Source organism: Xiphophorus hellerii, chromosome 14, assembly GCF_003331165.1.
Source record: "Xiphophorus hellerii strain 12219 chromosome 14, Xiphophorus_hellerii-4.1, whole genome shotgun sequence".
Classification (NCBI taxonomy): Eukaryota; Metazoa; Chordata; class Actinopteri; order Cyprinodontiformes; family Poeciliidae; genus Xiphophorus; species Xiphophorus hellerii.
The window spans coordinates 9,142,654-9,169,560 of record NC_045685.1 but is presented as its reverse complement, the minus strand read 5'-3'; the positions used below and the strand labels follow the sequence as shown (position 1 = coordinate 9,169,560).

The window sequence follows — 26,907 nt, the reverse complement described above, 5'->3', positions numbered from 1 at the left end:
ACAGTTAGCGGCGCCCTGCAGTCATTCTGCATGGAATTTGCATGTGTGGTTTTCTCCCACAGTGTAAAACCATGACTATTAGGGTAATTGGTCTCCCTAAATTGACCTTTAAAGAATGTGTGTATGGTTGCCTGTCCTGTGTCTGCCTGTGTTGCCCTGTGATGGACAGAAGGATGACCTGTCCAGAGCATATCTTACCTCTCACCCGATAACCAAGATAGGAACCATCTCCCACATAAACCTGCAAACACATCTGGGAGTAGATAACGGATGGATGAAAGCAAGGAGCAATCTCACTCCCAGTCTCGTGAACAAAACATTCAATAAATACCAGCCAGATGCACATAGACTAGAATGACAAGAGAAGTAAAACCCAAGAATTCAAGTCAAATCAAGATCATATTTTATTGTCAGTACTTGCTTTGTTGCTCCAACATAGTAATACATTACAGAAACTTGACACAGTTGGAACATAAATCAGACTAAATAAAAAGGTAAGAGGTAAAAACAATTCCTCATAATCTATCAGAAGATACACAAGAACACATAGATCAGGGAATAGAAGTAACAGTAAAATGTTGAAGTAACTCTTAAAAAGTTGTCCTTTGTAAAGAAAAAAGGACACAACATTGGTGTACCTTCTTGACAATATGGCTGACACGATCGTACCAGAGATCACTTAAGATCAGAGGTCATGATGGATGGTCCCTAGACACATAAAACCGTTTACCATCCTGACTGAGTCATGGTGACGTGGAGTCATTGGTGTTGAAGGAGCACGAGAGAGTGACTCAAACTTGTGTTTGAGTAAAAACCTCACTCAAACTTGTGTTTTGTAAAAGAAAAAGTCAAGGACCTATTTGCAAATGGATGACATGACATGCAACCTCAGGAGTTTAGCACACAGCCTCATTGGGACGATGTTAAAAGCTAAGCTAAAATCAATAAATAGCTCCAGCACATACGTAGCTTTCCCTTTGAAATATTGAGGGATGTTATGAGGCCCCGGGAAGGCAGCACCATGTACAGACCTGTTTACCCTCGATGCCAAATAACGTAGTGGGTAGGTAGTTGTAACACTTCTCTTCCATAATGACAGAAGTTAAAGCAAATGGTCTGTACTCATTAAGGAAGCATTAGGCTGAATTGAAGCAATCTTACATAAAATACCCGAAAAAGAAACTCTACCATAATTCCTAGCTTGTTTTAGGGATAATGATTATTCCCCCAACTTGCTGACTGAAACTGGACCTTGCCATGAATGCCATAGTCTCCATGAGCCTTGTGTATAAAGCGTGCGTAAGCACAAACAATGTGCAGCGCCATATTTTACGCACAAGGCGGCATGTATAAAAATGCACTGTGTGTCAAAAGTTTGCGTAAATACGCTTTATCCCTGCCGTGAAAATGTGCGGCAGCCATGCAAACTTTTTCTGTGAACAATATCAAACTAGAAAACGTCAAAACTCAAATAAATACACTTAAATCTGACTACATTCAGTGTAGTCAAGAAGCAACAAAACCAATGGTTTTTTTTTTACATGATTTTAATATTTTGTTTAAAACAATGAAACTGAACCGCTTTCATCCTCAGACAAATAACCTCACACGCACACAAAATAAAGAAAACAAAAATAAAAGATTGTAAAAACTTGCTCGAACATAAAAAAAATATATTTCCTCAGTTTTTGTTTCATAAAGATGTAACTCATCGGTCTGTGCGCCGAAGCGCATGAAATGCATCTATGGGGTCATTTCATTTTCACTGGAAAAAAAGTGGGGTTGGATCAGCAGATTAACTCCAAACAGGTTTGATTATTTTTAAGGTGATCAAGGTGTTTATAATCACATGCATTTGCACAATCTCTTTATTTATTTATTTATTTATTGTTATTGTTTTTTATTTAATTTTTGTGAGGTGACCTTATGTACCCTGAAAGCACCTTTTAATAATAATAATAATTATTCTTATTATATTAATAATATAATTATTATTATTATAAATACTTGTACTGCTACAAACAAGGACGTTGCCATGGTTATTGCTACACGTGGTGGCAAATTTCCGGGTATTTATACTAATTTTCATATGTAGTTGGAGGTGGCGAAAGGCCGGACTAGCAGCTGCACTCTATTTTCCCGCAAATTGGGATTTATACATCCGGATCTTTTTGTGCACCGCGCTTTTCTAAATTTGTCCGTACGGCAAAGTTTTGTTGTGAAAACTGCTCACTTTTTTATACATGAGGCCCCATATCTCTCTGCATGAGGCCCCGGACATGTTCTAGGAAGGATGTGAACTGTTCAGACTGGAACCTGACCATTAGAAAACGATCCCTGAACACAAGTCTTTGAATCCTTGGTTTTTGATTACGCCTTTGTAGTCTTGTGTCCTGTCCTTTCTAGCCCTGTCATAATAAATTTTGCTAAATAATACATTTTCCTAGAGGTTATTGCGATAAACGATAACATCGTTGTTTTGAGACCATGTACATGTACATGTACCATACTGAGAATGGCATAACAATGCAGGTTAGTGACAGGGCTAGTCCTTTCCACGTTTTAGCTTTCTGGTTTATCCAACAGTGACTCTGAACTCTCACTTGCATTTGACCGGTAACTTAAGCTTCTTTGATGTGTAATAGGGAGCAGAGAGTTTCCTTTGGAGGAGGAAAAGGACACAGACCTGTGTCCGTCTGTGTTCAGTGAGCCGGGGGTTTTGTCTCGTCTTGAAGCACTCGATCCAGAACTTTTTATCATGGACGAGTCCTGTCCTGGTGACCTGTTGTCAACGGGTGACTGGTCTGCTAGCTCTGTCCCGTTTGGTGATGTTCTGGAATCATATGTGTACTCATCTTCCTGTGAGGTACCACTGCGCCTGTCCATCTCATCTTTCTCTTCTTTCATATGTTTACTTCTTGACCGACAGAAGTTTTGTCCACTCCCTGTGTAATTACAGAAAGAAAATATCAGTCAACACTTTCTTTTGACGTTCCAAATATATAAAATCCTAAAAAAAAAAAAAAAAAGATGTTTTTATATGCATCTTATTTTACTATTGTTAAAATCCAGCCTCCTTTTTCCAACACTTTCATACCATTTGGGCTTTTTTCTAATCTTGTGTTTTTAGGATTTTATGTAAAGTAGTGAAAAGATGAAGGAAAATAATACATAATTTTCAAACAAACTTATTACAAATGAAAGGCGTTACATGCATTTAGACACAGCACCAGGCTGGTCTACACTATCCCCATTGACTCCCGTTATCTGAAGCCAAAAGAAAGTGAAATATGACTAAAGTAATCTTTAAAAAGTGGCTTAATCCTTAATTTGGCTTGAGTGAGCGTACTTACTGCAGAACTTCTTGTGCACCAGGAAAACAATTCCACATATTAACCCTGTGAATAAGAAAGTGACGGTTCCTGTGATGGCTGCCTTGCTTGAGCAGGACCTGATCCAGTCATCTGAAATGTTAATAGAAAAAAAATTTAGATTATTATGACCACGTTTCTAGACCACACAACAAACTCAAACTGGATTTTAAAACTATCAATGTTTTAACCAATGCAAATGAATAAAACAGGAGCTCTTAAAGTACAACCATGAAAGAATGTTTTGGGTGTTTCATTTCAGATCAGTGTAATCTGATATACCTGGGATGTAAATCTCTGTGTTCTTGGTCTGATTGAACTTTCTCTCATGGACTTTGCAGGTCACTCTGTGGTAAAAAAAAAAAAAAAGATAAAGTGTCAGTTTTACACTTTCAAGATTTTAAAAAAGAGAGGGAAATAGTAATCTGAGCACAATGTTTTAATATCTGATGTAAGACATCAGCTGGTTTTACTGTATCAACATACAGCAAGGAAAATTATTTTGTCGCTTTAGTGCCAGAGTAACTGGACTATCGCCTTGCATGGAAAATAAATGTATCAACTCTTCTATAGTTGCTCACGAAACCCCTAAGAATCATGTGAATAAAAGGAAAAGACAGCATGTGGAGGCACAAAAAGTTTGGCATTTACTGCCAACTTTTACTGACTTTATCTAAAACACATAAACCTATAATTACCTGTTGATTTTAGTCTGCACAACTGCTCTCCTGGTAACTGTAAAACATTCTGTAGAGTTTGGACCTCTTGTTGGTTTTTCTGCTGGAATCTCGTTCCTTTCGTCATCGTAAAACGTGATGTCAGGTTCTGGGAACCAGCACTCCGCCTTACACTCCAGGGTCAGTTCTCCACCCTCAGTGGAGGGAACAACTGTGAGCTCTGGCTTTGACGTGGCACCTGGAATGGGATTCAACCAACTCTTATAGGACTTTTGATAAAGATTGATTATCTGATGCATAACAAAGCATAGTCCTGCCATGAAGCCAAACATAAGACCAAGACTCACCCACATTAAGGACGATAATCGCGTGAACCTGCCACTCCTTCCCCCTGAGGGTCCTGCAGTTGTACTTGCCTCCATCAGACACCCTCAGGTTGTAAATGATCTGAGAGATGTTGCCGTCCTTCAGTTTGTTCAAAAGAAGGTTTGTCCTGTAGTGGAAGGCTGGATTCTTCATCTCAAACGTCTCGCAGCCGTCCCGGTACAGTAAGGTGATGTTGTTTTCCCTTAAGCCCTCCTTGGACCACTCCACCGTGGGGAGTTCACTATCCACAGTGATGCGGCACGGCAGGACGACGGTTTCAGTCACATAGGCTGTTATTGTCTGTGGGACGATATCTGCTGAGGCTGAACCTGACGGGGAGAATAGAAATAAAAAAACTATGAAAAGAGAAATCCAATGCTGGTTATATTATTATTATTTTGATTATTGTGAATTTAACACAACTGCACTGCTGCCAACAAAGTTTAAGGTATCACTCTCTCATCTGAGGTTGATTTAAACTGCCAACTGAAGGGTTTAGAAAGTTTAGCCAAGTGTTACAATGGCGTCAAACTCCTGGCAAAAACAAACTGACAATCTGTACAGCATAAGTGGAGAACAAATGCTAAGAGCCAATCCGACCAGAGCACCTTCTTCTATGACATTTGCAGCTCTGCACTGATTTTGCCAAACAATATGCCGCCTTGGAGTTTATATAGAGTAACACAAACATTTACAGTACGATGCATTGAGGAAAGTGATTCTTAAATCAGAAAGTTTGGAAAGGTTCTGTTCTATTGACACTTTTGAACAGTAATGTAAGGAGAAGGGTTATAGCTTTAAATCAGCTTTTAATTCAAACAAAAATTAGCTGATTTGCATTTACAAATCAGCTAATTTTACCTACAATCAGGTAATAACTGCTAAAATTGCATGAGCTTTCTTGTGAAATGGCTCAAATAGGTTTTAGCAACTAGATTTTGGAAACTTGCAAATCACTCAATTAGTTCCTCTACACTGCAAAAGCAAATTTGCTGTAGACTTAAGAAAAGAGTCAGAGCTTGGCAGAAAATGAACAGCTTTTAAAATATTATTTTATTGTTTTTCCTTCTAGGTGAAAACAGACAAATCTATTTTCGAGCCCAGTAAAGATTAAAGTCATAACGCTTAACAATCGACGTGCCTTGAACACCTTAACAATAGTTATGCAAGTTTAACTTCTTTGAAAGTTAAATTCACACAAATTGCTGTGAATATCCCACTTCCTAGTTGAATTGCATTGCACTGTATCGCCATAAGGAGTTTTTTTTATTTTTTATAACTTGTCGTGCAGTGATAAGCTGCAGTGGACCCTAAAGCCCAAGTAAGAAAAACTACACTATACGTATAAGAGGTTTAACTAGGGTGACCAAACGTCCGTATTTCCCGGGACATGTCCGTATTTCACGTCCTGTCCCGGGGTTTTTTTAGAAAGTGAGGAAATGTCCTGTTTTTTTAAATTTCCTTCATTGGACCATTAAATTTACAGGCAGTAGGGCACTGCGCACTGCGCTGCGTGTGACGTAATCCCTGAGCCGAGTCAGTGCGGGCAGCCCTGTTCTTAAGATAGACAGCGTGGCTGTCAGTACGCCAACAACATGCCAAAGCTCAAATGTATCCCCGCTTTTAGAGCACCTCCCCGCTCCATAGTGTTCTGGTTTTCCCAACACTGCTGCCCCCCCCCCGCTCCAAGCTGTCCTGGTTTTCCCAAATTAAAATATGGCCACCCTAGTTTAGGGCCACCGAAAAAAAAAAAAAAAAAAGAATTCTGACTTTAAAGTCAAAATTCTGAGTTTAATCTCCAAAATCTTTTTTTTTTTTTTCGGTGGCCCTAATCCTCTTCCGTAAATTTGCATTTGCAGCCAAAGACTCTTGATAAAAGAAGGTAAATAAAATCAATACCTGACAGGACAAACAGGAAAAGGAGGCAGCCTGGGTTTGTGGCCCAGACACGGATCGACGAGCTGCATGTGAAAGTCATATCCGAAAACATTCGAAGAACTTTCACTAAGTCTCTCTGCCCCGATCCAAAAACCTTGTCTGTTCGTTTCTCCGTTAATCGATGGCCGGTAGCTCTACTGCTTGGCTGCTTCCTGTTTGTGATCCCGTCGTCTACGTTCTCACGTGATGTTATACAGGATTTTTTTTTATAGACGTCAACTTGATACATTGAAACCTGACATTTTGGGGCGTGTCAAGAGGCTTGACACAGGGGAACAGAAACATCTCCCACGCACGCACGCACCCACCCCCCACACACACACATACATACATATATACTGTATATATATATATATATATATATATATATATATATATATATATATATATATATATATATATATTAGAATAATTTTAGAAAAATTATCTTTCCTTCATATTATACTGAGTCAAAGAAGAAAACAAAATGTGAATAAAATCATTGCATGATTTGCATTTCAGCTGTGGGTAAATAAAGGCAGGCTGCATGTTTCAAAAGACTCAACAAACCTTAGATTATTTTTAAGCAATTCAGAGAAATGCAAAACAATCTACAAATACTTTTATTTTATCAAGTTGTGTGTCACTCACTAGACTGATAACAATACACAGACGACCATTTGCTTTTTAAATCAATCATGTCCAATTTATCAGATGGCTGGCATTGGCACAGTTAGCAGCGCTCTGCAGTCATTCTGCATGGAATATACATGTGTGGTTTTCTCCCACAGTGTAAAACCATGACTATTAGGGTAATTGGTCTCCCTAAATTGACCTTTAAAGAATGTGTGTATGGTTGCCTGTCCTGTGTCTGCCTGTGTTGCCCTGTGATGGACAGATGGATGACCTGTCCAGAGCACATCTTACCTCTCACCCAATAACCAAGATAGGCACCATCTCCCACATAAACCTGCAAAGACATCTGGGAGTAGATAACGGATGGATGAAAGCAAGGAGCAATCTCACTCCCAGTCTCGTGAACAAAACATTCAATAAATACCAGCCAGATGCACATAGACTAGAATGACAAGAGAAGTAAAACCCAAGAATTCAAGTCAAATCAAGATCATATTTTATTGTCAGTATGTCTAAAACTTGCTTTGCTTTGTTGCTCCAACACAACAATACATTACAGAAAAAGGTCAAATGTAAAAACACTTCCTCCTGTTCTATCAGAAGACAAACAAGAATAAGAACACATAAATCGAAGACTGGAGGCAACAGTGAAATGTTCACACATTTAAGAAAGAACACAAATGTGGTGTAAATTCTTGACAACATGGCCGACACCATCGTACCACTTAGGATCAGAGGTCATGATGGTCCCTGGACACAAAACCGTTTACGCCAACACTGACCAGAGGGTGTGTTATATTGTTGTTTTTCGACAACTGTCTCCTTGGTTTTATATATACTTGAGACCTGAGTTGCTTTATGTGCACCACCAGCGAGTGAGGAGACTTCTGCTATGTGCAGTTGTTTTATTATTACTAGATCATATGCCAGTGCATATGTAGCTTTCCCTTTGAAGCATAGAGGGATGATATGAGTGGCCGGGAAGGCAGCACCATTTACAGAACTGACGCATCAGCATCAGGTGCCAACAAAAAGCATCAAATAATGTAGTTTCTTTGACAACGACAGAAGTTGAAGCAAATAGTTTGTGTCGCTGCCTTCTAAGTTCCAAAAGCAAAGATTTCCAGGAAAGGCCGTGGGTGGCAGCAGGGTGGTTTTGTTCTTGCACGCACTTCCGACTTGATTGTTTGAAAAAAAATGTATATGTTTTCTGGCAAAAATATATAGAGAACAATAACTAAAAATCTCTTACAAGTTAGATGAAAAAGAAAGTTCACTTGATCTGATGTTTCAAGTACAAAAAGTGGTAAAAAAATAAATAAAAATCATTTTCCAAAAGCATCCTGTCATCACACCAGACATTTGCCAAACTAAAGGCCTGCGCCAAGCCCTCCAGTGTATCTTTAATCACTTAAATTAATGGGAAGGTCTAAAAGTTACCAAAAATAATCTAAACAATTTTAAATTAAAATGACAGATTTTGGTTATAAACCAACTAAAGCACATTCTAACTGCCTAAAGAAAAACTAAATTTGCAGAACTTACAATTGATAAAAAATCAGCATAAATGGCCACAACATAGAGTACTCGTCAAGGAAACGCTAGGCTGAATTGAAACACTGTCATATAAAACACCTGAGAAAACATTCAAACACACATCTTAGAAAGCCCAACAACGTACAAACACCTAACCACTCTCCAACAACCTGTCAACAGTCAGATAGTGAATCTAATGAGTCACTTGCAAATTACGTCACAGTTACCAAGGCCAGTTCCCTGTTTAATGTAAAGTAAACACAATTCTAGTACAACAAAACATTCAGTAAATGCAGATTTTTAAAAAGTCTAACACTGAATTATGGAAAGATGGTTTTAATCTTACTCCCACATAATTTAAGACTTGTTTTTGGCTCAATAACAAGCCCAAATGCTAACTGGAACTGCATATGCCGATAGTCGCAATATCTTTTTCGTACAAGAAGACCAGAGATGTTCTACAAAGGATGTACACTTTTAAGACTGAAACCTGAGGATAAGAAAACTGAAGAGGAACCCCTGAGAGGAAGTCTTGGAATACTTGGTTTTAAATTACAGTTTTGTAGGCTTTTGTCCTGATCCTTTGAGGCCCGTCTCTGTCAATTTTGCTAGACAACACATTTTCCTAGAGGTTACAGATAATGGCATAACAAGGCAAGTTTTCACTCTCAAATATCTAAAAACTTTAAGTCTTGTAAAGAACACTTAACACTGGAACTGGGAGATATCTTAGATATTCAAAAGATACAAAATAACCAAAACACAATCAAATGAAAACAACACACAACAAAATGAAACACATAATGATGTCTCCAGAAAAAAATGACTCTGCAAATTTTATCTGGAGATAAAATTCCTATTCTAATTTCATAAGAATTGAATGAGCAACAGGACTTGACCTGTTGCTCATTGCGACAGGCCTAGTCTTTGCCACATTTTAGTTGTTGTGGTTCCTTGTTCATTTAACAGCGTCTCTGAGCTCTCATTGGTATTTGCCCGGGAGATTATGGTACTGGGAGGGAACAGAGAGGAAGGGGAAGCAGACATGGATCTAGGTCTGTCGTTGCTCAATAAGCTAAGGGTTTTGTTTCGTCTTACAACAGTCATTTGAGACGTTTTCATGGTGGACGTGTCCTGTCCTGTGGCCACGTTGTAACTGGGCGTTTGGGCTATTGGTCCTGTGCCATCTGGCGAGATCATGGAGTCATCTGTGGACTGCTCTTCCTGTGAGGTACCTCTGTATCTGTATCCATTCCTCTCTGCCTTTTCCTTCTCTTGAACAGCTTCTTTCATACCTCCATTTCTGGAGTGTTGTCCTCTCCCTGTGTAATTACAGAAAGAAAATATCCGTTAACACTTGCTTCACACGTGACTTTTCAAATATACCATTGCAAAGAAAATGATTTTATGTGCAACTTATTTTATTAGTGTAGAAGTCCAGCTCCTTTCCTGACGTTTCCATACCATGTGGACTTTTGTAACCTTTCACAACAAACTTCAATGTGTGCTTTTAGGATCTTATGTTGTTGACCAACACAAAGTGGCGCATTGTTCTACTTTGAAGTTGAAGGAAAATGGCACGTATTGCAAATGAAAGGTATTAAATGAATTTAGACACAGCACCAGGCTGGTTTACACTATCCCATTGTATCCCTCTAATGCGGTGGTTCTTAACCTTTTATGAGGTACCGAACCCATCAGTTTCATATGCGCATTCACCGAACCCTTCTTTAGTGATAAATAAAATAAAAACTTTTTCCAAATTCAAGACATATGTATATGTTGTTTTGCTGGTGCACAAAATGAGCAATGCATGAACGTCACCTTGCTCAAAGAACAAAACCATGAACTCACAGCAAATTGCAGTGTTACTTTATTCTGGCCCCCAAAACATATTTCGGCCCCATAAAAGAATTTCAGCCCCCAAAAATATTTTTTTTACTATTTTACTAATTAAAAATAAATTTGGATTTTTTCAAAGAATAACATTTTATTTAATAACTAATTGTTTTATTTTATTTTAAATTTAATTTGTTTTTTGTCATTTTGAATCCACAAAATACTTTTTTGGGGCCAGAATAAAGTATTGCACAAATGACATACCTGCAAATCAGTGTGACTCCTGCTGTTTATTTTTGGGAGACCAGTTCAGAGAGGCGTGGTTTCACCTTGGCAAGTGCATCTTCAGAGCAAAGTCTGTTCATTTTCTTCTTTTGTTGCTCAACATATTTAGTATGGATTAAAATATTAAGAAAGAAACCACGCGACGTACAACTAAGACAGCCGCTGATACTGCGCTCACTAAATTCCCCGCAGCCCTGATTGGCTGAGCAATGTAACATGATCCTCTGCAGCAAGTGATGGCCAAGCGGGGCGCGTCATCACGACTTTACACAAGTGTGTCTTTACCTCCGCGGCAGAGGCTCCGCCGAACCCCTGAGACCGACTCATCGAACCCCTGGGGTTCGACCGAACCCAGGTTAAGAACCACTGCTCTAATGTATACAATAGAACAATAGATGCATTTGTAACGGGCTGTACTTCCTGAGGGTTCTCAGGAGGAACAACATCAAGGAGAAGCTGCTTTTGTCCTTCTACAAGTGCTCCATGGAGAGCATACTGACCTACTGTATCTGCGTATGGTATAACAGCAGCACTACGGCTCAGAGGAAAGCTCTCCAAAGGGCTGTGAATACAACCCAAAAAATCATTGGCTGCCCTCTCCCCTCACTGGAGGACCTGCACAGCGACCGCTGTCTAAGAAAAGCACAACACATCACAAAGGACACTTCACTACTTCTCACCCCGGACATTCTCTGTTCACACTGCTGCCTTCAGGCAGAAGATACAGAGCAACCAGAACCAGAACCAACCGTCTCAGAGACAGTTTCTACCCGACAGCAATAACAAAACTAAATGCAATCAAAAACAACCATTAATCATCATAAATGATGTATGTGAGAATGTGGCTGTTCTTATTTAGTGGGGAGGGGTTTTTTGCCAGTTGTTTGTTGATTCATGCGTTGTGTGTGAATTGTGAGACAGTTATTTTTTGTTTTTGGGGATGTGTACCGACTGATGGCACCCTTTGAATTTCGTTGTCCTTGTGACAATGACAATAAAGATTTATCTTATCTCTCTTACATGGGAGACGCAGTCTGTGTTACTCCAATTTCTCTCAGCTTATGAGAAAACGGCAGAGCAACAGGCAGCTCAGAGTCTCCATGCGCCACCTACTGGTGAAACACCATTACTACACCAATCGTCAAAGAAATGAATGCTCCTTTTTCCCTATTGTGAGCACAAACCCGTGGGCATCACACATTGTTCTATTACTGAACCTACACCCCCGTCTTCATTTTTTTAGCTTTCTTGTTTTGTTTTGTTTTTTAAAGGTTTTATTGGCTCTAGTGGCCTTTATTGGATAGTGAATTGACAGGAAAGTGGGTAATGAGAGAAGGGGGAAGACATGCGACAAAGTTCACCAGGCCGGGAATCGAACCTGCGACAGCCTAGTGCTACACATCTCCTATTTTAAAATTTCCTGCTTTTCCAGAATCAAAGTTCCAAATAACAGATGCAACTAAGAAATGTTCAGCTTATTGCAAGCGCAATATTCTGCACAATTACTTCTCTTAGTTATGGCATTTTTAGTTGGACGTTTCGTTGCATTTAGAGACCAATATCTCCTTGTGATTTCTGTTCGAAAGTAAGGATTTATCTGAATCCAAAGAAAATGAAATACGACTAAAATAATTTAGAAAAAATAGTTTCTTTCTTCACTCGGCTCGGGTGAGCTTACTTACCGCAGGATTTTTTGTCTCCCAGGAAAACAATTCCACACATTGACCCTGTCAAAAAGAAAGTGACGATTCCTGTGATTATTGCCGTGTTTGAGCAGGACCTCATCCAGCCATCTGAAATGTTAATAGAGCAAAAATGAGCATATTATGATGCACAGTACATGAGTATAGGTTGTTTTTTTTTTTTTGGAACATGTGCAAAAGGAGACATGCAAAGTAAATAATACTTCTTAGTTACTCTTTGTTCTGGCTAAGTTTTCACCAATTTCTGTTTTTATGTTAATGTGTTGTAAACATGGCCGTGGTGTCCAGTTAGCGGCAATAGATCATGATTTTACAGTACGATGTGAACTCAAACTGGCATGTAAAAACTAATGTGCAGTCCAGAAAACGCAAAGCAGTTTATGCTTACGAAGCTCTTAAAGTACAACCAGAATGTTTTGGGTGTTTCATTTCAGATCAGTGTAATCTGATATACCTGGGATGTAAATCTCTGTGTTCTTGGTCTGATTGAACTTTCTCTCGTGGACTTTGCAGGTCACTCTGTGGGGAAAAAAAAAGAAAAAAAAGACAAAGTGTCAGTTTTACTTTTATTTCTAGATTTGAAAAAAAAGGAGAGAATTTGTAAATTGAGCACAATGTTCTAATATCTGATGTAATAAGACATAGGCTGGTTATACTGTATCAACATATACAAGGGGAAATTATTTTGTCGCTTTAGTGCCAGAGTAACTGAACTTTCGCCTTGCATGGAAAATAAGTGTAGTGATGTGTTCCCCTCTCCCATAGTTGCTAAGAATCATGTGAATAAAAGGAAAAGACAGCATGTGGAGGCACAAAAAGTTTGGCATTTACTGCCAACTTTTACTGACTTTATCTAAAACACATAAACCTGTAATTACCTGTTGATTTTAGTCTGCACAACTGCTCTCCTGGTAACTGTAAAACATTCTCTAGAGTTTGGCCCTCTTGTTGGTTTTTCTGCTGGAATCTCGTTCCTTTCGTCATCGTAAAACGTGATGTCAGGTTCTGGGAACCAGCACTCCGCCTTACACTCCAGGGTCAGTTCTCCACCCTCAGTGGAGGGAACAACTGTGAGCTCTGGCTTTGACGTGGCACCTGGAATGGGATTCAACCAACTCTTATAGGACTTTTGATAAAGATTGATTTGTCTGTTGCAGTACAAAGCATAGTCCTGCCATGAAGCCAAACATAAGACCAAGACTCACCCACATTAAGGACGATAATCGCGTGAACCTGCCACTCCTTCCCCCTGAGGGTCCTGCAGTTGTACCTGCCTCCATCAGACACCCTCAGGTTGTAAATGATCTGAGAGATGTTGCCGTCCTTCAGTTTGTTCAAAAGGAGGTTTGTCCTGTAGTGGAAGGCTGGATTCTTCATCCCAAACGTCTCGCAGCCGTCCCGGTACAGTAAGGTGATGTTGTTTTTCCTTAAGCCCTCCTTGGACCACTCCACCGTGGGGAGTTCACCATCCACAGTGATGCGGCACGGCAGGACGACGGTTTCAGTCACATAGGCTGTTATTGTCTGTGGGACGATATCTGCTGAGGCTGAACCTGACGGGGAGAATAGAAATAAAAAAACTATGAAAAGAGAAATCCAATGCTGTTTTCATTATTATTATTATTATTATTATTATTATTATTATTATTATTATTATTATTATTATTATTATTATTGTGAATTTAACACAACTGCCCTGCTGCCAACAAAGTTTAAGGTATCACTCTCTCATCTGAAGGTGGTTTAAACAGAAACTGAAGGGTTTGGAAAGTTAAGCCATGTGTTACAATGGCCTAGTCAAACTCCTGGCAAAAACAAACTGACAATCTGTACAGCATAAGTGGAGAACAAATGCTAAGAGCCAATCCGACCAGAGCACCTTCTTCTATGACATTTGCTGCTCTGCACTGATTTTGCCAAACAATATGCCGCCTTGGAGTTTACATAGAGTAACACAAACATTTACAGTACGATGCATTGAGGAAAGTGATTCTTAAATCAGAAAGTTTGGAAAGGTCTCCAACCTTTCCGATATAAATGTCAATAGTGTTCTATTTTGAACAGTAATGTAAGAAGGGTTATAGGTTTAAATTTGCTTTTAATTCACACCCAAAAGTTGCTGATTTGCATTTACTGCTGAAATTGCACGAGTTTCTTGTGAAATGCCTCAAATAGTTTTTAGGAACTAGATTATGCAAACTTGCAAAACACTCAATTAGTTCCTGTACACCACAAAAGCAAATTTGCTTTAGACTTAAGAGTCAGATCTTAAGTCTAAAGAAAATGAACAACTTTTTAAATCTTACTTTATTGTTTTTCCTTCTAGGTAAAAACAGACAAATCTATTTTCGAGCCCAGTAAAGATTAAAGTCATAACTTTTAACAACCGACGTGCCTTGAACACCTTAACAATAGTTATGCAAGTTTAATCTCTTCGACGCCACAAATTGCTGTGAATATCCCACTTCCTGGTTGAATTGCGCTGTATCACCATCAGGAGTTGTTTTTATAACACTTGCTCAGTGATAAGTTGAAGTGGACCCTAAAGCCTAAGTTTACAAAAAAAAAAAAAACTACACTATACGTAAATGGACAATATATTGCAGCCAAAGACGCTTGATAAAAGAAGGTAAAAAAAAATCAATACCTGACAAGACAAACAGGAAAAGGAGGTCGAATCGACCCTCATGTTTGTGGCCGGCCACAACTTCCCTTTGAAGAACTTTCACTACGTCTCTCTCTCAGCTCCGAAATATTTGTCTGCCAGCATGCCTGCCGAGAATTGCATGCCCTGTCGCGGGAGCGCGCATCGCTCTAAACTCTCGCATATTGATGAGAAAACGGACTGAAATATGACCGAAGAGGAAACTTTTGAATATATTCGTAACATTATCACGTTTCTTAACCATGTAAGCCATAAAACGGTGGGTTTTATTTCGCAGATTAATTGAAATAAATACGGTTTTTATAGCTTTATTGGAACATATGAGTCGAACGTTTTTCAGTCAGTGTCTGATGAAAATGTTCTCCGCAGATGGTTTGAAATTCCCCGATTTTTCTTTTAACACAATGGCTTAAAGCATTACAAAGCAGAAGAGGCGGAGCCGGAGGCTCGCCTCTTCTGCCGGAGGCTCGCCTCTTCTCTCCTCCCTTCTCCCTCCGTGTCTATCCTCTCCTCAGTAGTCAAACTGACTCTCTTGTCATGTGGATGCGCGCAGCAAGGATGGCTTCGGCACGAGCAGCAGGTTTCTTTGCGTTTCTTTTCTTTCTCGCTGTCCGCCTTCATGCTACGGACTGCATGACAGTGATCGTAGGAGACCAGGTTGAATTTCCTGTGAACTGCGAGCCGGGTGAGACGGGGACGCTGCTGCGGGACTTGGTGGATGAAGGCCCCCGGCAGGTCGCTGCTTGCCAGAGCGGTCAGTGGACAGCGAGCAGAGAGTACAGAGACCGGATGAAGAGCAACTTATCAAAGATTGTTCTCACTGGCGTGCTGTTCACCGATGGAGGAATCTACGAAATGACCTGTTCCAAGTCTGGCACCAAGCGCGTCCAGCTGGAGGTCGTTTTTGCTGTTGAAAGGTCCGTGACCCGAGATGATAACGTGACGCTCCCGTGTTACTATAAAACCATCGGGGGAACTGGCTTAACTGGTTGGTGGGAGAAAAACGGGAAAGTGTGTGTGAAGAACTCCATTTCTGAAGAATGCAGCGGGACACCTGCTGACAGACTGACTGTGTCCACTGACTGGATCACTAACGGAGATCATTCTCTGACTATCGTCCGGGTTCAGCCTGAGGATGGAGGGGATTATTTCTGCTACACCCAAGATGGGAAACAATCTAAATCTGGAACTCCTGCTGCTGTTAAACTGACCGTCACTGAGAAAAACTCACATCAGATGATCAACAACAGCACAGCAGCACCTAGAAATGTAAGTGGCGAACCAAGTTTATTCTCTAGGCAGAATATAAAAACTTTAGTGAGTCTGATTGTCTCTATTAACTCTCATTTCTCTCTCTTCCTCTGCAGCAAACTAATAGTTCTGCCGAACTCACTCAGCCTTGGCAGATCTCCACCTGGGTTCTCGCTGCGATCCTGCTGCTTGTTGCTCTTTATTATTTGTGACTTTGTGGCAAAAACCGCTGTGATTCTGAAAAACTTTACGAGCTGGTACACAGAAGCTGCCATGCATCCAACTCTGGTGAAGCTACAACAGGTGTTTAAATAGATCAGATTATTTATTTTATTCATCATTGAAGCTCATAAATCCTGTTCATTTTCTTGTAAGCATTTCTAAATAAAACTATAAACCATGTAGTTTGGATGTGGATCTTTTTTATATTTGTAAAGCTGTCAGCTCTTAGACTAAACGGTGGTTCCTCCCAATTTTGTATCCTGTTTTGCGTCATTCATTTTGAAGGTTAATCATTAATAATCATATAATCAGAATAAAATCAAACATCTTCTACATGTGGCGTAATCCAAATAAGCAACTTTCTACCGAAGGAAGCCAGCACTGAGACGCTTTTAGGTAAAGTATTGCCAAACTAAAAAGAAAAACAATTACACGAAAATGTTACAACTTACAATATAAAGACAGAGTTATTACCTATTTAGATTATCAGCCAAAAAAAACACACAAAAAACCCCCGAAAAAGTTGGTGTTTATCAACTTGCGGTTTCTCTTAGATGACAGTAGATGTCAGCAAAAGTTTAAAAATCCTTAGCCAATGTTTATCAGACAGTAATTACTCAAAACATTTCATGCTCACAGTTTGAAGTATTTCACTTGGAGTACTTTTACATCTTTACCCTGACAAGAAGTAGCCTAACGTGAAGTTTTGGAGTGACCCAGACTCAGCGAGAGTTGACTAAGATTTTTAGAATATGTGAAGGATACGGATTTTATAATAGTATTAAAAATAATTGGACGGGGAAATGCAATTTTCATTAGTCCAGTAGATGACAGTACACTACAGTACAATGCAATTCACTCAGAACAAGGAGTGTATGACGACTGTCCAGCTCCGCCTATTCTCTGTTTTTTTCCACTCCTGAGTTTTCTCTTCCTCTGCCTCTCAGTCTCTCAGATGCTCTCTGCCTGCTCACACGGGAACACAATGACTCCGTTATTGGGGCTTTTCTTTTCGTTTATTCTCCTGGTTGCCTCGCCTGTGGCGAACTCCTTTAAAGCGATCGTAGGAGATCAGCTTAAAGTTCATGTGAACTGTGAGCCGGATGAATCGGTAAGACTGCAGCGGATGACACTTGATGGTCCCCGGGATGTCGCTAGTGATCAGGGCGGGCAGTGGCAGGTGAGCAGAGAGAAGGACAGAGGCCGGATAAAGCGCGACTCTTCATACATCGTTTTCGGCCCCACGCTGTACACCGACGAAGGGACGTATGAAGTGACCTGCTCCAAGTCTGGCACCAAAACCATCCAGGTGGAGGTGGATGTTGCTATTGAAAAGTCCGTGACCGAGGGTGATACCTTGACCCTCCAGTGTTACTATAGAGCCAAGGGGGGAACCGACTTAACTGGTTGGTGGGAGAAAAACGGGGAACCTCTGTGTGTGAAGAACTCCATTTCTGAAGGCTGCAGCGGGACACCTGCTGACGGACTGAGTGTGTCCACTGACGGGATCACTAACGGAGATCATTCTCTGACTATTGAGGGGGCGCAGCCTGAGGATGGCGGGGATTATTTCTGCTACATCCAAGATCAACACGGGAAACAATCTGGAACTCCTGCTGCTTATAGACTGACCGTCATTGAGAAAAAGTCACATCAGATGATCAACAACAGCACAGCAGCACTTAGAAATGTGAGTGGCGAACCAAGTTTATTCAGAATATAAAAACTGTAGTGATTCTGACTGTCTATAAACTCCTATTTCTCTCTCTCTATTCCTCTGCAGCAAACTCAGAGTTCTGCCGAACTCACTTGCCCTTGGAAGATCTCCACCTGGGTTCTCGCTGCGATCCTGGTCCTTCTGATTCCTTGTTTGTGGCTCCTTTACAAACTAAGATGTGATCCTGGGAAACCCTACGAGGCGGTAGAAAGAGCCTGCCACGCCTCCAACTCTGGCGAAGCTGCGTCATTGGATGGTAGTGTCTCCGCATGTAGCGGATTCTGTTTAAGTCATCCAAATTCACATGAACTTAGTCACGTGAACTGATCTGTACAGATGACAACCAGCCGTGTGTTGAAGCTGTTATTACCATGTTGAAATGTGTAAACCTTCATTGGCAGCTGTGGGGCTGAAAAAGTGGCATTAAATGGACCATGTTCATCTAAAAATGACTGAGTCTAAACTACAAACGCTGTCCTGTTGAGACCTCCTTTACCAGAGGGGGAAAAAATCCTCTTTTTTCAGTTTTCCAAGCTGGTGGCAAAAGGAGAGGAAGTAGCAGCACTACCACGATGACAAAAAAATGCAACTGTTCCCTTTGCGAAGAGGGTGGCTGTGGAGATGAGAATTTAAATGAAGACCTGGCAGGAATATTTAGGGAGCAGTGAAGGTTAAAGGTCATTTAATGAGCTGATAAAGTTCCTGCTTGCTGTAGACGTGCCTCAAGGCCTCAGACAAGGCCTCAGTTTCTGGTAACGGTTTTTCCTGTTCGGTGATCGGTGGGACCGGAACGGGTTTGGCAGCTTCGCGAAATCAGCTCACACACCCATTCAAGGCATCCACCATCTTGGACAAAAATGCTTCTTTTATGTCGTGTCTCTCTTTGTCATTCCCGTCGGTAATGCTGTCCTGCTCCAAATGCATTGTTTTTGTTTTCCTTATGTCTTTAAGTGTTCTCCTTTTTATTGTTTTGTTTATTGTACTTCGTGTTCTGCTTGTAATTTTACTTGCGTGTCATTCGGTATACAAATAAAAAAATAGATCATTGTTGATGTTGCAATTGTGCTTAAATAAACGTGTCTTAGAACTCTTCACAGTCGTGAAAAAAACAATAACAATTAATTTTTTTTTTAAATTAATTCAATTAAAAAAAAGGTTATTTTGTGAACTACTTAAGTTTTTCTGTCACATATATCTAAATATCCTAAAATTTTAAAGCATTTATTTTAGTAGACACAATTTAAATAATCACTTTCGTGATATTCAGATTTTCTTGAGGTCATCTAATAAACATGGCGGCACTGACTAAAGCTTCAGAATGACTTTTTTAAATCCATAAGCTTGTAAAGATAATATGGGCAGTTTGGACGCGGATCTTCAGGCTGTCAGCTCTCTCGGACATCAACATCTTCTTGTTGCAATAGTTTATTCTCTGTTATTTCTTCTTTGTGTTTGATCTAAGAAACACAAAGAAGAAATAACACGTTTCCTTATCTGATTACTAATCAGATAAGGAAATTGGCCAGAAAGGTTTTGTCACGCTATTTTCCTTACGTGCTTTCGACGCAGGTTCGGTGAGCAGAAAAAGCGCAGAGCGGTGCAATAAGTTTCCCTGCTTTGGAAACAACTGTGGTAATAATAATTTTTTAAAAAGGTGGATAATGTGGTTAAAACAATCACTCTTTCTCTGAAAGATCTCCCTGAAAGAATAAGGAAGATAAAAGGGGATGTGAGTTTTATTTTTACGCCAAATTATTCAAATTATTTCAGGCCCTTATTTGCTAAGGACAGAAAATGCACTTGTTTATAGGCCATTATGAAATACAAATTTATATCTGCCTTCCATGATTAGGCTCTGATGCTAGTAGACGGAATGGATTGTTTCCATTGACGACAAAGAGTAGAACTGAGCACTATAGCCAATAATCATTAATAGCTGAATATTGACTTAATAAACACGAATTTAAGGTGTACTCACTTCAAATGCAAGATTTAGCACAACAGTGAAACTATGTGTCCTCCTGCGTCTTAGAAAAGTACTCAACTTATCAAACCTTACATTTAGTAATACTGGGAAAATGAAGTAAGATCGTTGCTTTCTGCTACTTTTAAATGTGTCCAACTGATCTGCCTCCTCGATGTGCAGTCCAGTTCTCAGTCTGGTGCTCGCCGCCTAATTTTTCGACTTGGGTTAACTAGATAGATACTTACGTTTCTCTGTTACACATACAGTATGTAAATGAAATGTCGTAATATAACACACCCACACACACACACCCTCCCCACGCACCCCCACAAAACAGTCAGAAATTTTAAGGCAATTGGTAGACAATTAAAATAGTAGAAGCGTCTCCTCTTCCGTCTTGAAGAAGAGACTCTTCTAAAAAGCCGCAGTACACACCTGGGCCCTCGAGGCCGTTTGGAGGAGGCCACGTGCCTAAAATAGACATATCGGGCTCGTGCCCAACATCAACTAGTCACTATGTGAGAACACGGCGGTCGAATTTGTGCACAAATTGACTCAATGAACGAATGACTCATTGCTCGTGTCGCGGATGAGATGTCGGTATGGGCCGTCACTATGTCACTATGGGCCTCCTGCTCCGCGCAGGAGGCCCATAGTGACATCAACTAGTCACTATGTGATAACACGGCGGTCGAATTTGTGCACAAATTGACTCAATGAACGAATGACTCATTGCTCGTGTCGCGGATGAGGGCCTCCTGCGCGGAGCAGCTCGCGGTCAGAGCTGCGCTCTGGACGCGCAGAGGATCACAATGCCGCCACATCCGTGCTGGTATTCTCTTGTTTGCTTTCCGTCTGCATGACTGTTGCTGACTGCACCGTGTTAAGAAAACAGTTCATGTTTTGCCTGACCAATGTGGTCGCTTTTTGAGGTAAAATTGTGAAACCCTATATGGGCCGAAGTGACAGCGCGGCGTCAATAACAACCATGTGACTGCTTGTGAAAGGCTGTTTTAGAAATCGAATGGCTTCCACTCTCTGGAACTCTTTCAAGAAATATTTATCACAATGTTCAGTGCCGGTGACCTTATTCGTTCTAAACAAAGCGCAGAACAAAAACAAAAAACATGCCATGACGTGTGTACATGTTAATCAGCGTAAACTCAATATCATACACCCCGTTGAAATGAATAAACGCTTTTATTCTATTTTTTTTATGTTTGCTTCGATTACTAAAATTTTAACTTTTTTGAGCCCCCCCCGTTATTCAGGAACGGACTCTCACAAACAATGGCTTTAGCATTTGTGCGCTCACGAGATCGGAACCTCGATAAGACAACCTCAGCCAAATTAAGGCTTGTAAAGTGACTGAACTTTGCTGCAGGATACAACCTGCAAAAAATGTCACGCTCAGAGCCGTGCAGAGACCTTCAGAGGGGGAGGGGCTCAAAGTTACACACTGAACAACAACATAGCAACAGTAAATCTTAATCAAGAATCTAATATTTAATGGGATTATATCATTGTCATTATGTGGGGACAATGCAAAGCAGATGTTTCCCTGATAGGTGTAATGTTGCTGTTTCTGCTGCTGACAGAGCTGGAGGCTGACTGTAGTTTTTAAACAGACTACAGGAGCGAGGTGGTCGCTGATTATGAAGTTATGAAATAATTTGCTGCTATTTTACTAAATGAACCCTGATCATATCTGACTGGCTGCAGGCTGTTTTAAAGCGCGAAGAAGCTCGGAGGGCTCCATTTTTCAATGTGTTCAGATCTAGAATTGTATGAGAGATAAATTATTGTCATTCAACAAGATCTTGAGAAACATTTATGTATGTAAGTGAAGCCGGGAGTAATGCAGCACACGGAGCTTCAAATAAAATGGGTCCTTTATTGTTTTTTTTTAATGAAAAAAGAACACTTTTCTCTCTTTCTGGGTTGCAAAGAAACAAACGTAAATGACCCGTATTCTGTCAACATAAAGCCTCAGCTTCGTTGAAAATGGCGGGCTCACATGTAGCAACGTAGCTTCACATACAAAGCTAAACTATTACAAAGAGTGCATTAAACGGCAGTGGCACTTCTAGAGGACAAACAAAAAAACGTAACATTAACATCCTCTCCTTAACTTTGTTCATAGAAGATAATTCAGCTTCGACATTACCGAATACTTGGATTCTCGGATTGGTGGCATCCTTTTCACCAGGTCTCGGCACACAAAAATGTCCTTCTCTTCCGCTTTGCTCAGATTTCCACGATATATACACAAGAGGTTTTTTCCTACTTCCTGAAATCTTTTGACCTCTCTGTAAAGCAGCACCACATGCTGGCAAAAACAAGAATTGCAACCAGTTGGCGAAACAAAGCAAAACAGGGTTTACAAAATACAGTTTAGACATGTACCCATTTGTTCACCTGGTTACATTCTCCCCTGCTTAACCGTCATCGTCCTCGGTGACAAAGTAACTGTTTTTTACTTCTTTTAAAGCTTCTCTGAAAAACACAGAACCTAAGCTTGCAATAATCTGTGAAACCATTGATGAGTTTAGTTCTGGCTCCAACACTGACCTAGGTTCATGATGCGGGTTTGAGTGTTTCCCTGCATTCACTCTTTTACTCCTGCGTGGAGCAGGTATGGGAGCTTGTCTAACACAAGGAGGAGATACTGGTATCTCACCCGGTTGGTCAATATTGCATGTTTCATTGTCAACATGTTCCGTCTCCACCTGTTCGATGACAGGAGGTTCACGTTCTGAAATCAACTGAGTCTCTGCTCGCTTCTGAACACTTTCACCAATAGGACAGTTTTCTACACCTGAACAAGGAGTCAAGTCAAAAGAAACTTCTTCAATGACTATACCCCCATCATACTCATCACGAGTCAGTGTGTGGTTCAGTAGTGTTCGTCTGTTTGATTACAGTGTTTTCAACGTGTCTCTGGGTTGTGTCTGGCAGATTAACACATGACCTGATGTCAGCCCTATTAATCGTTTTTGTAGGTCCTCCCTCTACAGGTTGTACTGTGCAAGTTGTGCCTACCATGTCTATGAGTTGGTAAACAACTGGACTCCATGCATCCTGAATTTTGTTACGACCAGCTGGTCTGTGTCTCAGGTAAACATACTCTCCAACCTCAATTGAAGGACAGTACACTTTGGGACTTTGCCGAGCAATGCGTTTTGCTGCTTTCTGCTCTGCATACTCTTTTGCTTTTGCATGTGCCTCTTTGAGTCTTTGCTGGTGCACAGCAAGCCAATCAAGATTTTTATCATGGTGACTTTCATTTGCAAGCAATGCATCAACAGGAAGATGTGGATCAACCCCATAGAGCAAGAAGTAAGGGGAATATCCTGTAGTCGCGTGTGGAGTAACATTATACGCGTAAACCAGCTCAGGTAAATGTTCAGGCCAACGCTTCTTTTTGTCAGGTGGAAGTGTGCGCAACAGTTCATGCAGAGTGCGGTTAAAACGCTCACACTGTGCATTCCCTGTCGGATGATGGGGTGTTGTACGCGTTTTTTTCACACCATACATTCTGCAAAGTTCAGCAATAACTTCTGATTCAAAGTTACGGCCCTGATCTGAGTGGAGACGTTCAGGTACACCGTACTTCATAAACCACTCCTTTAAGAGGACTTTAGCTGTGGTCTCTGCTTTTTGGTCACGTGTAGGAAACGCCTGAGTGAACTTTGTAAACACATCGGTAATGACTAGTACGTTCTCACGGCCGTCTGAAGCTGGTTCAAGGAGCGTGAAATCTACTGCCACAACTTCTAAAGGTCGTGTTGCCAAAAAGGATTTCATTGGAGGGTGAATCTTTGGGTTGGGCATTTTTGTGAGAATACAACGTTCGCAATTCTTGACCCATCGCTCAACATCTTTGTGCATCCCTCCCCAGAATGCTCTCTGTCTCAACAACTGTAATGTCCTCTCTATTCCCTGATGTCCCATAGAGTCATGGACACTCCTCATGACAGCTGGTTGTAAACAACCTGGAACAAGCAACTGAAAGTACTCTCCAACATGATCATCCCTCACCATTCTGTACACCAATCCATCACGCATCTTAATGTGTTTCCATTGTTTCAACAATGATTTAGCAGCAACAGGAAGATTCTTCCTTTCTTGTGAACTTGGTGGGCTGCCTTGATCCAAAAACTGTTTTAAAACACTAATCACTGGATCTTGACATTGAAATGTCCGCAGCTCTTCCTTGGAATAACCTGGAAGAGTTGGTGTAGCCTCTTTAGCATGTGACTCGAACTTTTCAGGTTCTGCAGCCCTGATCTGGTTTAGTTGACAACACTTGATCCCAGCTGTAACCAGCTCAGGCTCAAGGACAGTGCCTCTACAAATCAAATTGCAAATTGCAACGCAATCATCAAACTCCTCATCATCATTTGGTTCTGGCTCCCCTGCTAACGGGTGTCGTGACAGTGCATCAGCGGCTGAGTTGCACCGACCAGGTCGGTACTGCACGTCAAAGTCGAAAGCAGCTAACTGCGCTACCCATCTCTGTTCAATAGCCCCAAGTTTTGCACTTTTTAGATGACATAAGGGATTATTGTCTGATATCACAGTGAATTTAGAACCCAGCAAATAACCCCGAAACTTTTCCACTATTGCCCATTTAAGCGCGAGCAGCTCAAGTTTCATGCTGCTATAGTTTTTGTCATTTCGCTCTGCATTTCTCAGCCGTCTACTTGCATATGCAATGACCCGTTTTTTGTCACCTTGCTGCTGACACAAGACAGCTCCTAAACCCTGACCACTAGCATCAGTTTCCAAAATGAAAGGACAAGTGAAATCTGCATAACCCAGAACGGGAGCAGTCACAAGCTTTTCTTTCAATGTGTCAAATGCAATCTGACTGTTGGTATCCCACAATGCACTCAGTTTTTGACTAGCTTTGGCTGTAGTAGCAGCTCCTCGGCACTGATTCACAAGGTCATGTAGTGGGGCGGCGATTTTTGAAAAGCCCTCAACATACCTTCTGTAGTAGCTACTTAGGCCTAGAAATGACTGGAGTTCCTTAACAGTGCCAGGCACAGGCCAATCCTTGACTGCTGCGACCTTGGAGGGATCAGTTGCGATACCCTCTGCTGAAATTTGATGTCCAAGGAATTTTACTTCCTTCTGCAAAAAGTGACATTTTTCCCACTTCACTTTTAATCCTGCGTCTCTCAAACGTTTAAAAACTAGGTCTAGTCGTTCCAAATGAGACTCAAAGCTTGGTGAGTACACCAAAATGTCATCCAGATAGACTAACATGATGTCGAATATCAGATCGCTCATAGTTGCTTGCATCAACCTTTGAAATGTTGCAGGCCCATTACACACCCCCATGGGCATGCGTACATACTCAAACAGCCCAAAAGGCGTGGTGAAAGCAGTCTTATGTCTGTCTCGATCATCCATGGCAACTTGGTGATACTCACTGGCAAGGTCAACTGTGGAAAAGTATTTGGCACCTTTTAACGCATCAAAACTCTCATCAATACGAGGCAATGGAAATGCGTCTTTCTTCGTTTTTAGATTTAGCTTTCGATAGTCTACACATAAGCGTATACTGCCGTCACCTTTGCGGACTACCACAACTGGTGAGGCGTAAGCGCTTTCACTTTCCTGTATAACTCCTTTTTTCAAAAGTTTAGAGATATGTTCTTTTACTTCCTGGTATTGGTTAGGAGGTATACGTCGATATGGCTGTGTGACAGGTACGTCATCCACCAGCTTGATCTCATGTTTCACTTTATCTGTGTGACCCAGATTCTCATCATCATCTGCAAAAACATCAATGTAACGGGACAGCAATGCACAGAGAGCAACACGCTCTTCCTCTGTGCCCCCCATGTCAAGTCTTTCCAACATGGCTTGCACCTTACTGTCAGTTTGCACTGTGTTAGAGTCCACTGAAACCTGTTCAACATCGGCAGAGATGCGTTGAAACTTTACTTGGCATGTCTGCTCACTCTCAACAGGCTCAACCTTTGAGATCACGCCTAGCCGGGTTCTGGGGCACAACCACACTTCCTCGGCAGAGAAATTAACTACCTGGAGCGGAAGAACATGGTTGGTCCTCGTGACAAGTGTTGGGATAACTGCTAATCCAGGTGGTAGAGGAGTGGTCACTGGTTCAATGATCAACTGAGAGGCTGCATCTGAGGTTTTAGTGTGACCTTTTACGAACACAGTGGACACCGAGGATGCAGGGATACGTATTTTGTTTCTGCCTGCAACCCGAACTACCGCCTTTCTCTCAATGCAACAGATCTGTACCTGTTGAAAAGCTGTCCTCCACCCAGAGTCTAAGGATCCGCCCAAAGTGTTGTCAAACTCTGTTGTCACCAGCTGTCTGCATCTGTGAATAACATTCATACCAATTATGCATTCTTCAGAAACAACAGGATTCGCTGAAGGTTTCAGGACCAAGAAGCCACAATTTGGGATCTTTAAACTCATCGTCTCAACTTCCAGTTCAATATATCCCTGGTAAGGGATGTCAAGTCCATTTGCAGCAGTTATTTTAAGCCAACTATTTGTAGCTAGCATGCTCTCATCATTACCAATATATTTTCTGAAAAACTCATCTGTCATAGTACTGACTTGGCTGCCAGTGTCCAGTAAACAATGAGCTGACCTGCCATTAAGTTTTAGATCAACCACTGGACATTTTCCTATGGCACGCTCAATGATTTGTTCTCGTGTGATCTCTAGTGTAGGTGAGTCTAGGACATGACCCTGCATTACCCG

General features: G+C 41.0%; 3 protein-coding genes across 3 annotated transcripts; 1 reads left to right on the top strand and 2 right to left on the bottom strand.

Moving 5' to 3' along the window:
- Nucleotides 1-386: 386 nt before the first annotated feature.
- LOC116733053 (butyrophilin subfamily 1 member A1-like) lies at nucleotides 387-6,597 on the bottom strand. Its single transcript, XM_032583740.1, has 6 exons — nucleotides 6,314-6,597; nucleotides 4,396-4,743; nucleotides 4,070-4,286; nucleotides 3,654-3,718; nucleotides 3,354-3,464; nucleotides 387-2,945 (listed from the first exon to the last, which is right to left on the bottom strand). The coding sequence occupies exons 1-6, from the start codon at nucleotides 6,579-6,581 to the stop codon at nucleotides 2,563-2,565; spliced, it is 1,392 nt and encodes a 463-aa protein (XP_032439631.1). The 5' UTR covers nucleotides 6,582-6,597; the 3' UTR covers nucleotides 387-2,562.
- An 843-nt stretch (nucleotides 6,598-7,440) lies between these two features.
- On the bottom strand, nucleotides 7,441-15,053 carry LOC116733054 (butyrophilin subfamily 1 member A1-like). Its single transcript, XM_032583741.1, has 6 exons — nucleotides 14,978-15,053; nucleotides 13,536-13,883; nucleotides 13,209-13,425; nucleotides 12,785-12,849; nucleotides 12,310-12,420; nucleotides 7,441-9,825 (listed from the first exon to the last, which is right to left on the bottom strand). Exons 2-6 carry the CDS (start codon nucleotides 13,705-13,707, stop codon nucleotides 9,410-9,412), a joined length of 981 nt encoding a protein of 326 aa, XP_032439632.1. The 5' UTR covers nucleotides 13,708-13,883; nucleotides 14,978-15,053; the 3' UTR covers nucleotides 7,441-9,409.
- A 493-nt stretch (nucleotides 15,054-15,546) lies between these two features.
- Nucleotides 15,547-16,650, top strand: LOC116733260 (uncharacterized). Its single transcript, XM_032584049.1, has 2 exons — nucleotides 15,547-16,264; nucleotides 16,363-16,650. The coding sequence occupies exons 1-2, from the start codon at nucleotides 15,554-15,556 to the stop codon at nucleotides 16,456-16,458; spliced, it is 807 nt and encodes a 268-aa protein (XP_032439940.1). The 5' UTR covers nucleotides 15,547-15,553; the 3' UTR covers nucleotides 16,459-16,650.
- Nucleotides 16,651-26,907: the final 10,257 nt, after the last annotated feature.